Below are 17,039 nucleotides of genomic sequence, written 5' to 3'. Positions count from 1 at the left end.
TTCTAATCTGAAAGCTGCCCGGCTCCCTAGGGAACCCCAGGAGGCACAGCCAGGAATGCTTTCAGGTTTGAGCCGGGTTAAGCTCTCCAAGGGTTGAAGGTTTAGGGCTATCTCTCTGTTAACTATTTTTGCACACATTTCTGCCTGATGAATATAGAAAACAATGCTGGAAAGGATTCGATCACTTCTTGAGAACCATCCCTTCACCTTAGAAGATCAACATTGCCTGAATCGTTACTGACAGGTATTTGCCTGAGCCGTTCCATGAAAACTTTAAGCCTGGGAGTTCAGTTTAAAAATAATCTGTAAACCTGTCAGCCACAGTTTCTATTTTGGGAAGATGCCCAAGTACGAGGACCACACTCTTAAATTAAAAGAAGCAAGAGGACTGAGCAAAACTATACCACAGAAATCACGACAACTGTACCAATGCTGAGAACACTCAAACCACGGTTTTAAAAGCGAGGGCGAGGCAAGCGCCCCTCGATCACGCCGAAAGCGGGTGCCTGACACAGCCAGGCGCCCCCGACCTTCGCAGCGACTTGGCAACGCACACATTTTCACAACTTTTCGCTAAACACAGCAGCACAACAAAACCTATGGAAAGGGGATCCCGGGGGATCTGCTGCACCCGGTCGTGCACAGGAGTTTATCCAAACCGAGGGTGGGATTTTGAGCGGTCTTGGGGTTCCCCACCAGGTACGACTCAGGTGGCAACGCCAGACTTGCTGGGAGACGGCTAACAACAAGGAGGTGGCAGGAACCAGAACAGGGCTTGCTTTTGGGTCAGGCTGGAGAAGCGCAGTGAGGTACAAGATGTGCTGCAGCAGCAGGTTTAAGCTGATGAACTCCTCTGCCAAGCAGGAGCAGAAAAGCAGCTCCACTGGATGTCAAAATCAGTGATAATCTTTCCACACACCATAAACAAAATACTCATGTTCAAAAGCACTAGCCCAAATACAAGTCCCAGGCAGGCAAAATGTTAAGGTTGCCAAACGATAACGAGCGAACGCTTGGTCGGAAATGCCTGTCCGTGTTGACACAGCTGCTCGGAACAGTGCTGCAGCCCTCGGGCAAGGGGAAACAAGCGGGGAGCGGATGGCCAGAAGCAGAGAGACAACAGCCCCTCCGCGGCACCCACCCTCTGCACGGCTCCGTCCCGCAGCCCGAGGCGGCGAGTGCCTCCACCACAGCTCTGCCGAGCTCCAAGCTCCCCACAGCCCCCTTCCCTCCCCTCCTGCTCCAGGACACCCAGGAGGCTGCGGGGGGGGACCAGGACACCGAGGGGACAACGTGACACAGCTACGGGACGGTGACTCCGCCGGGAGACATGAACGTCCCCAGAGCTACCACACGTAGAGTCTCAGCTGGAGATACCCCCCCGCTCTCCCGTGGGATGCTGCTCCAAGCACAGGCGCAGCCGTGAGAGCCGGTTTGGTGATCACTCGTTCGTTTGGCGCTTCTTCCCTTTGAGCAAGGCAAGGCACTGCTGGACGCACACCTCCGCTGCAGCCGGCAATGGTCTGGAGCAGACGCATCGCGTGGGCTTGATCCTTCCCCGGGAGATGAGCACTTTGTTATAGCTAAAGCACAGCATCAAATCCCTGTGCGGGATCTACTTTGATGATTGTATGAAATAGAAAAAAAAATTTACCTAAAATCTTTGAAATTTTCCCATCAGTATATTTTTAAAGCTGAAACTCCAAAATAAATTAAAAGACTAAGAATACTGCTAGGCTTTATTGATGCTGGTATTACCGGTGCTCATTTTTTGAGATGTATTTTTAAATGCAGGGAAGAAGAGAAAGTTACTTAATCTTGGCAATTCTTAAAAACACTTTGCAAGTGTTTAACAAGATGTGCTTGTATTGATGCAGGTGATCTGCTTCATAAGCAATGAGAAAAACATTTCTCATTGACAGATTTTTTTTAAAAAAAAGATTTGTTATTGACATCCAGTGGTCTGACACCGTGCGTAACCACAGGAGAGCCACCCGCTATGCTGGGGAGACCTAGAAATGAAATATGGGAGGGAGCAGCAGGCAGATTTACAGCGGAGAGCACAAGCAGAGCAGTAACTCTGCCGAAAGGGAATCCTGCCATTTTCCATTTATATCTGAAACCCAGTTTTTGAAAAATTAATGCCCAAACTGTAACGGTCACTCAGGTGACCGGCCGCCCACGCCCTGGGCAGCTTCCTCCACCACCTCTGCTGGTCCGGTTTGGTGCAGGCTGACTCCCCGGCTCGCTAAGCCCCGGTGCTGGAAGCCCCCTGGGAAGCTGTGCTCCGCAGTAAGAGCCGGAGAAAAAGGCTGGAGAGCGCAGAGCCATGGCCCTGCGCCTATTTGGCGGCTGCTGCACAAGGCAGGCACAGGAATTGCTGCCATTTGCAATCCGTGCTGGATACGCCCCTCAAAGACTGCGCTCCCCTGTGCCCACCTTTCCACACAGGTGGCAGATTCAGGGGACGGTCAGCGCTCCTGGCACCGGTGCATCTTCTCTGCCCGCGCACGCCGGGGATTTGCTCTTTCGCAGCGGGGAGAGGGCAGAGACAAACTACTCACCATCACCGTGGAAAAGCAGCTTATTTTTAAGCAAATGGTGTGCTCCTCAGCTGGGGACACCCGAGACAAAGACCCAACCGTTCCAAAGCGAGAAGGGGAAGCGCAGCGAGAGCGGCTGTCGGACCCTGCAGGGAGCCCCAGCCCTCCTGCACACAGCTCCCCCGGGCCGGCGTCTGCAACCCAGCGGGTCTGGAGTCGCAGGAGAAGACACGACAGAGCACCCTTCAGTCTGACCCACAAACACCCCCGTGCAAAGCCACACACAGGAACCTTTCCACCACCACCCTGCCGTCGCCAGCAGACGAGATGGAAACTCCTCCGAAGGCCCCGGGTGAGCACAGCAACGCTGACCTGCCCTCGCCAGCACCGTGGGTCACACCTGTACCGCTGCACGTCACCAGACGGGTGCAGAAGGCCACGCCTGGAGCACAGTAACTGCCCGCGCCTTGGCCCCGGCCTGCCAGCGCTGGGCTTTCACAAGTGCCTGACGGGCAGAGACCTGCCAACACGCTGCCCTGCGTGCTGAGCTCCTCTCCAGCTACCGGTCCGGGAGCTGCGCGTCCTGGTCCTGCGGACCAAAACTTCTAACTGTAAACTCCGTATTTACTTTTCCAGCTGGCAGGCGAGGCTGAGCGATGGACCAAGGAAGCCAGGTCCATGATTCCCAGCGAAACAGGCCAGCGGAGAGCATTCACTTCTTATCGGTGAACCATTACCATGCCCTCTGACCATGCGTGACCTAAAGGCCCTTCTGATGGCCAGGACAGAGGATGCTGGGATCCACCCCAGGACTCCTGCTCCTAAATCCCCTTATTTCATGTTCAGCTTCCCCCACGCTTCCTCAGTCGCCCACTGCCAACGTCCTGGAAGCGAGTCTGGTGGGGCAGCGGGAGTGGAAAGGAGCTCCCCCTGCGCTCTGCGGCCGAGGTGCTACAGGGTCGAACTTAAAACAGTCGTTTTGTGCCAAGGAAGGAGGAGAGGAGCTGAACGTCTCTCACCCTGACACGGTGCTTGGAGCACACCAGCCTGCGGGACTCAAGAGCAGCATCGCTTTTCTGCGCTTGTGCTGTTTGAAGATTACACAGAGGAAATTAAAATGGAAGAGACTTGTTTGCGTATAAACGAGCTCCTAGTTCCTGCCTATGGTACATGAATAGCAAATCTCAACAACTAAACCCGAGTCAGGCGTTTTATATACTTGAAGGTAAACATTATTTAATTAAAATTCTTTGACTTTACTTCCAGGTAAACACCCAGACGTTGGTCTCAGACTTCATCTCCTACCGATGCTGTAGCCGATAACTCTGAGGCAGCAGACAGCAGGCAGACTTTACTCCTCCTTTTGGAGGCAAAATAAAAGCATTCCACGCTCTCTGGAATTCACCAAACTTTTTTCACCCAATTCATCTGAAAATATTTCACGATGACCCCATAAACTGGGCTAATCAAAACACTCAATGGAACGTGCAGAGAAGCTGCGTGTCAGACTGGAACAAACCACAGCTCCGGCAGGAGCTCAGCCTCCGGGCGAGGCTTCTGTCTGCCTCTGGAGCTGTTCTGCTCCCTCGCACAATGGAAGATGGAGAGTCCCAGGAGCAAAGGAAACTTATTTTACCTCTCCCCATCGGGGTGCAAAGGGCCATTTTCCTCTATTTAACCAAGCAACCCATGAGCCACACATACCCGAGACGAGCAGAGGCCATCGCAGGGCACGCGCGGAGGGAAGCGTACCTGTGACTGCCGCACAAAGATGCCGTGGTTTTCTTCACAGGTGAAGTATTTCCTGCCCTGCACGGTCCCGTCGTTCTTGCCCTTTGCTTCATCCAGGATGACTCCGACCCACTTCCCCGTGGCAAACAGGGTGGCACCGACATAAGCCACGGTACCGCGGTGCCCTTTCCCGATGACTTCGACTCTGGAGCCCACCTTCAGGGGCTTGCTGCTCGCTTCCACGCTCATCCTGGTGCCGGTGCTGGACGCCTGACGACAGAGAGGAGAAGCACAGCAAGTTAAACACAGCTGGTGCAGACGGACAGACCCGTGGCTCGGACATCGGCTGTCTCATTCCCCTCCAGCACCCCTCACCCCGGGCTCTGCACGGGGCCACCCGCAGCCCGAGGGGTCAGTCCCCCTTCACCTCCGCCACCGTTTCTTTTCGGGAGCCAGCAAAAGATAATTCCTTCCGTTACAGCTGCCAAACAGGAATCACAAACAATGGCAAAACCACTATTAACTACTACTTTTAGCTTTTAATAGACACACCAGACTCACAAACCCAATTTCTAAGTTTTTTATAAGCTTTGGGTTAAAAAACAAAACAAAACTGTGAGGTAGCAGATGTTAGCGCAGTCGTATTTGCCTTAACCTATACTTGCTCCGTCCTTTTTTCATTACATCAGAAACTGCCCACAGCTCTCCGGGCTCTTGCATTACACGCTCAGGAACAGAAAACACATTCCTGATACAGTTTACTTTCCTACCCCGTTTTATAGTCAGGATTTAAGCGGACATGGTGGCCCACCACCAGCCCGAGTCAGACCACCCACCCACACCAGTGTCCCACCGCATTCATGGGACCCCCCTGCGCCAGGACTCTGGGGTACCGACTGTAACAGTGCTTCCCACCAGGATGCTCATGAGCGGAAAATGTTGGTGGTAAATTCATCAAGCTTTCAAGGCATTATCATCGTAAACATTAATCCCCATTTAAATTTCAGTGTGCATCATTAGACTTCAAGCTTGCCATCCCCGATACGTACCTCTCTTTAGGCAAAGTTAACCACGTGGATCAATTCTTTTAGAGCATCAGTAAGGTGATGGGTGTGAGGAACTCAATTAAGGTACTTTAGGCCACTACAATTTAAGTAATTTATGATGAAGTTTATAAGGGGGGCCAGACAAGTAAGGGGTTGGGATCCTCCCCCCACCCCCAAAGCCGCCTCCTCTGAAATAAGCCCAAGTAAAATAGATGCAGTTTATACTATATTGCCATAGAGCTAAATTAACTACAAGTTTTTAATTGTTTAAAAAGTAATGCTACACCAATAGTCCCTCCTCAAATGTTGATGCCTTTAAAAGGCTACTGCTTTTAAATACAATTAAGAAGGGAGGGGGACGTTTGACCGTCTTGCTCAGTTTAAGTTCCACAGTTCAGCCCGACACTGCGGCGTTGTCCGTACAGCGGTCTCTAAAATGAAGCACGTTTGGCATTTACATCATCCCATTTGTCAGTAGTTCTGTTTATTGTGCAGAAAATATTTTGTTTTGATTGCTGCTGGGCTTGGCTTAAGTGAAAGAATATACTCTTTATTCAGACGAGAACAGAAGGCTGCTTTCACTCCCCCAAACCACGACACAGAAAGCAGCTGAGGAAGGGCGCTCGCAAGCCGATGGGTGCAAAGACGAGTTTCAGCAGCGGCCAGACCCCCCGCGGGGTTTTCAGCGGTTGCAGTGGCAGGTAGGTTCCACCGGTACCAAGAACCAAGGGTATTTTGAAAGCTTCTGGCCGGCACACGCAGAAACCCGAATCACCGCTGTCAGCAGACAACCCAACAAATGACTGCCGTCCTTCGCATACTGATGCGTTGGGTTTGAACGCAGAACGGGCCCATCATGCTCAGGAGGTTTTGTGACTAAGGACCCTGACGCCAGTTTTCCACACAAAACTGAATTCCACTTTTCATCCAAATACAATTGGCAGAAATCAAAAGCACAAAATAGTCTTTTAATAAAAAGCAAAATCAATCACCATTTTCTAGCAAATAAACAAAAACAAGACCTCAAATCTAAAAACTTATGCTACACACTCAAATAAATGTCTACCAAAATATTGGATCCCTTCAGTTGTAAGAACGACTAGCGACAATATTCTGCAAAATACTTGCAGCTTTAAATCAGCGTTATAAGAAATGACAGCAAAACTCTAAGAAAACAAGAAGCCTAAAGGAAAAGCAGGATTCACCACTTGAATGGAAGGCTTCCTGCTCAGTGATTTTAAAAACAATCGCTTCCCTTTTCACCCACCCGGGTTTACGTTGGCCATTTTACCTTTCTGGCGGCTGCAGTCCAGGTACGATCTATAGGTGCGTGAAACACCGGGAGCTGGAAATGAGGTCTGTGCCGCAGCGGGTGCCACCTGCCTGGAGCAGGGCACGGCTCTCGTCGTCACCAGGCTCCCCGGGCACAGGCGCTGCCCGGGGTAAGGGGCCTTACACTTGTTCTAACGGTTCAGTGATCACAGAATTGTCTGGGTTGGAAAAGACCTTTAAGACCATCGAGTCCAACCGTTAACCCAGCACTGCCGAGTCCACCACTACACCATGTCCCTAAGCGCCACATCTACACCTCTTTTAAATACCCCCAGGGACGGTGACTCCACCACTGCCCTGGGCAGCCTGTTCCAGTGCTTGACAACACTTTCAGTGAAGAAATTGTTCCTAATCTAAACCTCCCCGGCGCAACTTGAGGCCATTTCCTCTCGTCCTGTCGCTGTTCCTCGGGAGAAGAGACCGACCCCCACCTGGCTACAACCTCCTTCCAGGTAGTTGTAGAGCGCGATGAGGTCTCCCCTCAGCCTCCTCTTCTCCAGGCTGAACACCCCCAGTTCCCTCAGCCGCTCCCCATCAGACTTGTGCTCCAGGCCCTTCACCAGCTTCGTTGCCCTCCTCTGGACACGCTCCAGCACCTCCATGTCCTTCTTGTAGTGAAGGGCCCAAAACTGAACACAGGATTCGAGGTGCGGCCCCACCAGTGCCCAGTACAGGGGCACGATCACCTCCCTGCTCCTGCTGGCCACACCAGTTCTGATACAGGCCAGGATGCCGCTGGCCTTCTTGGCCACCTGGGCACACTGCCGGCTCATGTTCAGCCGCTGCCGACCAGCACCCCAGGTCCTTTTCCTCCGGGCACTTCCCAGCCACTCTTCCCCAAGCCTGTGGCGTTGCCTGGGGTTGTTGTGGCCCAAGTGCAGGACCCGGCACTTGGCCTTGTTGAACCTCATACATTGGCCTTGGCCATCGACCCAGCCTGTCCAGGTCCCTCTGCAGAGCCTTCCTGCCCTCCAGCAGATCAACGCTCCCGCCCAGCCTGGTGTCACCTGCAAAGTTACTGAGGGAGCACTCGATCCCCTCGTCCAGATCGTTGATAAAGATATTGAACAGGACCGGCCCCAGCGCTGAGCCCTGGGGAACACCGCTCGTGACCGGCCGCCAACTGGATTTAACTCCGTTGACCACAACTCTCTGGGCCCGGCCATCCAGCCACGCCGTTTTCTTGCCGCTAAGTTCAGCCCCAGTAGAAAATCCTTTCTACGAGTGCTCACACACGACTTCAACATGCGTTGGCTAAGGCTAAAACGCAGAACGTGCTTACAGAGGGAATAAGGAAGCAAGATTACAAACGGAAGGCATCAGACGTCCCCACCGCCGTGCTGTCTCTGGCTGACTGGATAAATAACGTACCCAGTCAACAGACGGCAGGCAGCTTTACTGCCAATTCATAAGGCGAAAGTGTCACGCTGTTTTCTTGCAGCTAAGTTCAGCTCCAGTCCTGCAGACTCTTTTTTTCAAATCGCAGTGTTTAGATTTTTGTTATTTTAATGATGACACGTTCCAGCTTAGGCTCAGCTTGCACTGGTGACTTTCCAGCTCACGAGACTGGCGCGTTTCTCGGGTAACTTCTGGAGATGCTCCCCGACACCCTCTCACAGCTGCACTGCCAGGAGCACAGACTGCGACGCAGGACAAACCCAGAAACGCTTGTGCCGGCAGGAGCACGCCGAGCAGACGCTCACGACCCAGGAGGCGGCCGGGGCAGGAACCGGCAGACTAAAGCCCAGGAGATGCCGCAGGAGGAGCGCAGCACGAGCTACACGACTTGCAGGAACCAACTCAGCTGCACTGGGTGGGACCAGAGCCTCGGAGCACAGAGATAACCCTGCCAGGCTTTCACCTTTCAAACGATTTAATTTTTTAGTTTCCTATAGCATCAGCCTACAGAGCAGTACCAGATAAACCGGCCTCAAAACCCAAGTATTTCACCATTTCTGCTGCAGCAACATCGCATTTGGTGCTGTGGGCTGCACGTGGGCGTCTGGGGAACGCTTTCTGCAGAGCACTCGGATGCGAGCTGCGGGAGAGCTTGTCTTCCTTGCTTCCCTTCCAAAGCATAATCAGAGTAAGAGCACATATTAACCGTAACCCAAACACTCAGATTTTTAAGCAGTCAGATACAGGACACAGCATGGCTCCACATTACAGGCTTTCTGACAGCAAAGCCAATTTACGAGGCTCCCCCAGCCTCTCGCCCGCTCTCCATCACAGACGGCCAACCTCCCAAGTCTGCTGCCCCAGCCGTTTCCAAAAACGCCGTCTCTCGAGCAGGTTTCAGTGTGGCTGCAGGCAGACGCCCGCCACAAGGAAGGGACAGGCAGCAGAGGTGGAGGTGAGGAGTCCCGTAAGCCAGATTTGCCAGTCTGGGGCAATTACCAGTGGAGCCACAGCAGAAGAGCACACCACCGGCCTCTCAGTGCCGCTTTCCTCCTCGCCAGCAGTCGCATAAATTCTCCAGGGAAGAAAAACTGGGACTTCACATGGAAAAAGAATTTCCCGATTTTTTTTAAACCACAAAAGCTCTTCAGGGCCTGTTTTACAAATTATGAAGCAGAGATGCATAATAAAGAAAGCAGCACATCTTTGTTCCTTGCAAAACCATCTCCAGAGACCATCCCCTAAGAATTAGCAGCAGAGCCAAACGAGTGAATCGCCCCATCAGCCTGTTTGGAAGTTCCACCACATTTCACTTGCAATATGCTCCGGCACCAATTTTCTGCCACAGCGGCTCCCTTCCATGCCCACAGAGGAGCGAGCAGTCCTTCAACAGAAAGAAAAGACCCTTTCCCTGCACCAAACCACCCTGAGATCGCAGCGAGCTACCCAATTAGTGCAGCAGCAAGAAACTAACACCAGACTTGACTGAAAAGGAGAGTAAAAACATCCTGCCGATCAGCGCCTGGCAAGCTCTTCACACCCCAGCTCTGCTGGCACCAGAAAGCCGCTGCTCTGCAGTCAAGCAACTGGAAAAATCAAAATGCAGGTAAAAGCCTCCAGGATGTGCAATTTTCCCGACTATGAATAGACACCCAGGATTCTTCTCGTAGCGGTATGAAAGGGTAGACCAAAATAATTTACATTACGACAGCAAAACACAAAATTATGCAAATTACTGTAAATCTGCTGAGTAGTTTGAAAAAAATTGCCAACTCAGGTAGCGTTCCCTTTTAAAGATTTGTTTTAAATGAGTTCTAGCATTTTCATTAGCAAGTAAGGCAGAGGGCTTTGTATTTCTTCTCTACGTACCCTGTCACACAGGCAAAGCAATTGAAGGTTATTTTTTACATGGTAAAACAACTGAAAATCCCCCAGGAGCCATAAAACCCCAGTTTTCTCTACAGAGGCACTCACAGACAGCCAGGAGAAGGGGCTGCGGATATTTTCTGTCCCTCATTTTGGGCGCCCGTCCGTCCCTCCCAGGCAATCCAGCCCCTGCTCGCCCCAGGGCGGAGGTGCCGTACCCCGGTGAGCGTGGCCGCCCCGGCGCCCGCAGGCGAGCTCGGCCCTCTGGGCCATCTCCGCTGGCAGAGACCTGAGCTGGGTAAATAAATGGCTTTTGGTACGCTCTGGCAGGTCATTTATCACTGCAGCATTAGCTTCAGACTAAGCCTTCAAGTCATAAATATAAAAAGGCGTTACGTTACTGGGGGTGTTGACCTAAAAAATAAACACACAGATACACAGATAGCTATCCCAGCTGCTGTGTCCCAGGATATCCCGACAGGCGCTTAGCTGCAATGAGCACGACGTGTCCAATCCCGGAGGAAGGACACTTTTTCCGTCGTATTGCCTACTCCTGCAACGTGTCCGCTGGCTTTGGCACATCGCTGTGTTTCTGTCCCAGGAACAACAGAACTTCACCCAAAGCTGCGGGTCAATAAAACCAAGGAAATTCAGCCTTTGGCATCCATTCCCATCTCTAACATTTATTTGTACACTTCAGAAGGAGAGGACTAAAGTCTGCAAAGCACTATTAAACTGATTAAAAAAAACAAAAAAAACCCCTTAAGAACATACTCTAGGGCCGAAACACCGCGTCAGTCAAAACCAGCCAAACTAGCATCAGCTAAGGCTCCTTTCCCTCACTTACCTACTTCTTCCCCAGCAAAGCGCTGCCCAGACCAAAGAGAGCATCTCCCTGCAGACACTGCCCGTATCCCAGCGGGGTGAGGGCACTTGTAAAGCAACGCTGCTCTCACCTACCCACCTGGGGCCAGCGCGAAAGGGGCACAGCAAGGACTTCACCGGGTCTGTATAAGCCCAGCTGGGCCCTCACCGGCCCGGCAGTCCACGCACCACACCTTTGCTGCCCACGTTCGCCGGATTTAAAGCCAGCAGCGCCGGCACCCGCAGTCCCAGCAGCGGTGCGGACAGGCTCCCTCGGCCGAGCAGAGCGACGGCCGCTTGTGCCGAGCCCAGGGACGGGGCTGGGGAGGCTCGTGCAGAGGCAGAGCCCACAGGTCCACGCGCATTTCCGTGCTCCAGGAATGCCGCGAGCCTGCAATCCAAAACTCCACCCAAGTCCTGGCTGTCCGGCTTAGGGAGGGCTGCGGGACCTGCAGCTGCGTTGCTGGAGCGAGCCCCCGCCGCTCCACAAGCCTCCTTCCACCTCCAGATAACAGCTTTATTTAACGATATTTCAAGGCCAGATAATGGATTTCGTTAACGATAGCAAAATCTCAAAGAAGTTTTGTCTTCGTTTGCCTCGTCACTCCCCTCAGCCTGTATGAACACGGATCAGTCTCAGGGTTTGGTTGTCACTCAAGTCATTCCTTAGATGTTATAATTAACACAGTAGCCAATTAATAACATATGGGTATGCATCACCACAAGAAAGTAATAAAACAAGTCGTTAACATCCTTCTCGTCTGCGATCTCATTAATGCTGAATGACAAAAGTTAATGCAACTAAATCTGGCAAAAGTAGGTACACGTTTTCAGTCTCAAATTATAATTTTGTAAATCTATCAAATAAGGTTTCATTTTGAAAAACAGATAGAAAGTTTATTAATTTAATGGTATTCTCGTGCCGAGTGTCCTCCCTTCCCAAGAAAGTCCGTAATTTGTAATATCAGCAAAAAAGCATTTCAGAATAGCTTTTTCCACACACACTTTCCTTCTCACCAAGGAACTTTTGGAGCAGTGTCCCCCCCCAACCCTATTCCCCAGTTCCTCTTCCTAAGTGGGACCTCACTATTCACAAAATTGAGAGGGTACAAATCACACTTAGGAAATCCAGAAGCTCCTTCTCCACCGGCACATCGTGATTTTGGGGAATCTAAAAGACAACTTCTACCAATACAAAACCCATCCCGAATAAAATGGCAACAACAAGACTGATTAAAAAGGAAAATTCGTAAGCTGCGCATCCACTCGGCGCAAGGATTTCCCAATGTAAGTTACTGCTCAGCCCCACTTGAGAAAAAGAACAAAAAAATAAATTTGCTAAGAATAGTTCGGGAAGTTAAGGGCAGCCGGGGAGTTTAAGAACAGCCTTACCTGTCAAATAAGGTGCAACCACCACTGGAGAAACTCCCAGACGGGCACGCGCCAGGCACACGGTCTGGCTTCTGCAAAGCCACGTGCACGCGGCACGGATGGGCGCCGCTCCCTGGAACCGCGGGTGGGAACCTCTGCCGGCTCAAACGCTTCCACCTCCACCCCACGCAGAAAGCTCCCGCGCCGAACGCAGAGGACGAGTCTGAGCCCCGGCTGGGCAGGGGGCTGACAGGGCTCGGAGGGTCCGGGCAACGCGCAGCACCTGCCTGTGACGTGCACCTCCTCCTCCTCCTCCTCCTCCTCCTGAGCAGGAGCCATGAAGCCTCCCCAGGCAGTTGCTAGCCCGAAGCGGGCGAGCGGCCCCTGCACGAGAGCACCTCGGCCCCCACCTCCTACGAGCAGTTTTTACAAGTCTTTTGATCTTCTCCAAATCACACGGTGGATAAATCAGGGTGTAGGGCCCGCGCTCACACCTGTATGCGGTCAGCTTGATGCAATGACGAAACATCTTTCCGTCACTCTGCGGCCACACAGCATTAACCGAGGGAGTTTGGGTGGGTCAGCAGGGTGGACGTGGTGCTAACTGGGCAAAAAAGGTCTGTTTCTCTACTTTACAACGCCTGGCGAGGTACGCAAGTACTCTGTACTCCCTGCACCCGCTGGGACACAGCACGAGGGTAGAAAAGGACTTCAAGGGGCCCAGTGAGGTCCACCCTCGGCAGCTCTGCACCACGGCTGCAGCTTCCCAGGACCCGCCAGAAACGGGGCCGTCCCAAGTCCGTCCGCCTCTGAGCGGGAAGGACAGACTGCCACCCACCCAGGGGCAGCCAGGCTCAGAGTGGACACCGTGGCGGAGTGACAGGTCACGGCCATTACAAAGGGAACCAACGGAACATTTCACACCAACACCGAAACACCTCTTACTCCTGGGAAGGGCTCTTTGCACGACCGCAGAACCCAAGCAGAAAGGCCAAGTCTGCAGAGTACAACGCTATCACAGCACGCTCCCACAAAACGTCCACAGACCTTCACCCACACGTCTTTTTTCAGGGCAGGATGTCAATCACCGTTCCACAAGACCATGAGTGTCCCACCAGGGGCTCCACCTGCTTCTCCCAGCACCACCCGCTGCCGCTCAAACTGAGGAGCACCACGCTCCTCGGCACCAAAGCAGATCTCACACCACTACCCCGCTCAGATATCCCGTTAAACACGCATGCGACTGCTGCAATATCCATTCTCAAATTCAATAACTGTTCTTGAGCTTAATATCAAACCATGCCTCTGAAGAGCACAGATGACGTTAAGGTGGTGCTGTATGTTCTACAGTTAAATCTGGCCAATACAGAAACCCATCAAAACTTACACACTGAAGGTCCGTTTGTCAATCAGCACTAATTTTAATAGAAATGTTTCTCGAATCCTTAACGTTCAGGAAAGAAGGGAGAGCCCAGAACAAGCTTTTAACATCTTCACGCCCTTCAGGCAACAGCTCTCTAACTTTTGTTTCTAGCTAACCAGAAATAAGACAGCAGAACAAGTCGCGGTGCTCCAACGTGAGGGTGACAGTGCACGCCGCTCACCGACACCTCCGTGGTCTTAAGCTCAGCAGCTCACCATCCTCCTCCCCCAGTGCCGGGGAGCACCCTTTAGGTAACGCACACAGCTTTGCTCCGACCAAAACCGTGAGAAGCGACTTGGACCCAGGGCTGCAGAGCCCGGTGAGCCACGGGGCCAGCTCCCCGGCCGGGGATCGCCGCTCTCCTGCCTCAGGACAACGCACCAGGATCCACGTTTGCTTTTTCTCATGTTGCAGCTCGCCATGCGCCGCTGTCGGTACGTCAGACTGAAGCAAGGGTCAAGCTGACTTCTCTGATGACTCCGACTTGCCTCAGCTCTCCCGTGTTGTCAGATGAGCCAGGGTCTAATGGGCCTGGCTAAACCCGAGACGGGTATTCTCACGAAGACTCAAGACAACGTGATTACCGCAATTTTAAAAGGAGAGAAACTGTCCAAGCTGGAAATAGCGCATTCCCATCTACCTTCCCAGCCGGATGACCGCGGGCTGGGCACCCAATGGCCCTCCCGAGCAGAGGTGGAAGGGCAGAGCCAGGCTGGTGGTGGGCCGGGAGGCCGGTGCCCGCCTGCAGCCGTTCCTCTCGGCTGCGGTCACTGTCCCTCGCCCGCTGCGGAGGAAGGAGGCGGGGGCGAGAGACACAGGCAACTTGGGGACGGTCACCCTTGGGGACACCAGGGCACAACAGCCCGACACCACAGCTGGTGACACAACCCAGAACTTCCTCGGGTCTCCAGACGCAGTACAACGTGCCGGCTCCTCACTGATCTCTCCCTAAGAAGCAGAGCGTGTCTCGAGAGCTGCAGCTGACACGCCGCAGGGTCTGCCCGCGGCTCTGGCGGGCTCCGTCTCCAGGAAAAGCGACGGACAAAATCTGAGGTGGGGCGGAGTTCCAGGAACTCTTCCCCTGCCACCAGTGACCAAAAGGTCTTCTTCTGCCAGTGCCCAAAGAACAAAGGAGGCGCGAGCGTCCTCTCTGGTCACGCCAGCCTTTGCAGCAGGCCACACCGGTGCTCCGCATACCCGAATTTTGGGCACGGAGAGCCAGGAGGTGATACACTGACGGCGAGTAAAGAGGGTGGAGGAGCAGAGAGCTGTAGGAAGCTCCCACAGACGCCAGCCCACGGGAGGAGGGAAGGGGTACGCGAGGCCAGAGTCACCCCGAGGCCACTCACCCACGGACAGACTCTGAACCAGGCGGGAGCCCTCCGGAGATCCGTGTAAGCATCAGGGTGGACAATTGTAACAGCTCAATCACCGCTCCCGTGCAGCGACGGTCCAAAGGGTGAATAAGCTGCTAAATTACATTAAATGAGAAATTAGCGTACCCTGATAGCGGGGGCAGCGTTCCTTCCCCCCCTCTCCCAAACCTACACCGCAGGGTACCGCTGGCCAGCCCCGAGAAGGGGCACGGGGGAGGCGGTGGGGGTCGGGCAGCCAGAGCAGCGACCAGGAACGCCGACCCACCGGAGCAGCCGTCACCGCCCGCGCGGCGCCAGGCCGGTCTCCGGCAGGACAGCGCCCAGGCAGGTGGCGGGGAGGAAGCCTCCGTCCCAGGAGGAGCTCCTCACCCCGCTCACCGGACAGGCAGGGACGGGGCTGGGGGAGAAGCCCCCTCCAGGTGAGGAGCGAGGGGGCTGCGCTTCGGCTGCCGCCTGCTCCAGTAACAGGAGCCTTTGCTCCGCATGACTGCCCGCCTGGCACCACTCAGAAATAGGGCGTTTTCCCATTTTTACCCCCGCTTAAAGCGTTGCACACATTTACAGACCATTTCCTCAGTTATTTGAAGACACTGGTTACTAGTCACTGAAAAATGGATGCAATTCCAAGGGACTTGACTTGTGATTTGAGTGTGATTTGGGTCACTACTGTGTTTCATCTGAGCATGACAGTTCCAGTGTTTCGCTCCGTTATAGCGGATAACCCAAGGAATATTTATTGTATTCCTTCCAGAAGCCAGACTCACAACATTACGCCGTGCAGATGTGACTAACTGAACCTCAAACTGTCATTCAAAGTACAGATAAAAAGTTTCAGGCGAACCTTGAACACAGCAACCCCTCTGAAAAGCTCCAGCGACGAGATTAACGACCGCAGGTTAAAACGCTCTTAGCCTCAAATCCAAGACGTGACCCAACATGGCTGGAACAAGGAAAGACTTGGAAATAACTCTCGTTTCTGTTAAGCCTAGTTATTACCGAAGAGATAGGGCGTGGTGCCGCCATACCGTCCCTATTGAGAGGAGGGGATTACCCCAGGATTAAGAGCAGACCCGTCAGCCGGTGACACTGCGGGGGTCGCTGCCACCTCACCCCGCCGGAGCGGCGGGGGTCTGCCGCTGTCAGATTTGCAGATGAGCCAGGATGAAGCCCCCACTGTGCAAACACCACCGTGGTACTGGTTCGTCCTGCTCAAGGCTGGGGAGCAAGAAGTCAAATGCGAACGGTTCGGGTGTTTCTGACTACAACGGCACCGGCCACAGCGCTGGCGTACGACCACGCGTCCCTGAAACCCTCGTACGGACACCGCCAGGACAGCCCGTCGGTCCAGCCCAGCCGGAAGGGCTGGCGCAGCTCTGGTCCCTGCGGTACCGACTTCAAAATGCAATTTGAGTAAAATGCAGATAAGCCTGCTTGCATCCAGGAGACACAGCTGCCGTCCTGCCTGACCGGAATTCAATGCAGTTATCAGGACAGAACTGTCAAGACGCAGTTTGAAATTTCACCTCCTTCGCCCCGCTCCCCCTCGCCGAAAACAGCAACATTTGGCAAACGCAGAGCCCGGGAAGCCCGAGCAGTCTGCCTTCGCAGGCCCGCAGACCCCGTCTCCCAGCCCAGGGCAGCGCTCCGCAGCCGCCTCCCCGCACAGAAACACACTTGGACCCTGCACAGGGTGGGTAAAGCAACTTCCCAGCCGCACGCTATCGCCGGCGGCCCCGAGCCTTTTTCTGAATGGCAGCTGCTCCGTTCAGCAGCCTGTGACTACGCAAGCAAATCGTTTCAGCCAGAGACCAAATCACACGCACGCCCCACCGGCTCCGGGCTCGGTGCTCTCACACAACGCCCTTGCCCGGGCAGGCAGAGCAGTCGCAGGTCACGCTCCTCCAGGGGGCTTTTTCGGGCAGCCCCCGGGCCGGACACGGACCCGGCGTAAGGGGGGCGGTGGGAAGGGGTCTGCCCGCCTCGGCTCTGCCGAAGCGCAGCCCTCCCGCCCCTGCAACCGGCCCTGGAGTTACAAAGCACTTTGCCGAGTTGGCAAGCACCGAGTAACAGAGATGCCGAAAATGCGCTG

General features: G+C 53.8%; 1 protein-coding gene across 7 annotated transcripts in view; it reads right to left on the bottom strand.

Annotated features, from left to right (window-relative positions):
- DCTN1 (dynactin subunit 1) overlaps nucleotides 1-17,039 on the bottom strand; it is an 87,738-nt gene that overhangs the window by 53,819 nt on the left and 16,880 nt on the right. For all 7 annotated transcript variants that reach the window (XM_075148274.1, XM_075148271.1, XM_075148269.1 and 4 more), the window contains one exon: nucleotides 4,296-4,544. In XM_075148274.1, the coding sequence (XP_075004375.1) occupies nucleotides 4,296-4,523 (228 nt within the window). In that variant the 5' untranslated portion in view covers nucleotides 4,524-4,544. The remainder of the gene's footprint in view (nucleotides 1-4,295; nucleotides 4,545-17,039) is intronic.

The sequence above is a fragment of the Calonectris borealis genome, chromosome 4, assembly GCF_964195595.1.
Source record: "Calonectris borealis chromosome 4, bCalBor7.hap1.2, whole genome shotgun sequence".
NCBI classification, from domain to species: Eukaryota; Metazoa; Chordata; class Aves; order Procellariiformes; family Procellariidae; genus Calonectris; species Calonectris borealis.
The sequence above is the reverse complement of the archived record's forward strand: the minus strand, read 5'-3'. Positions and strand labels throughout refer to the sequence as shown.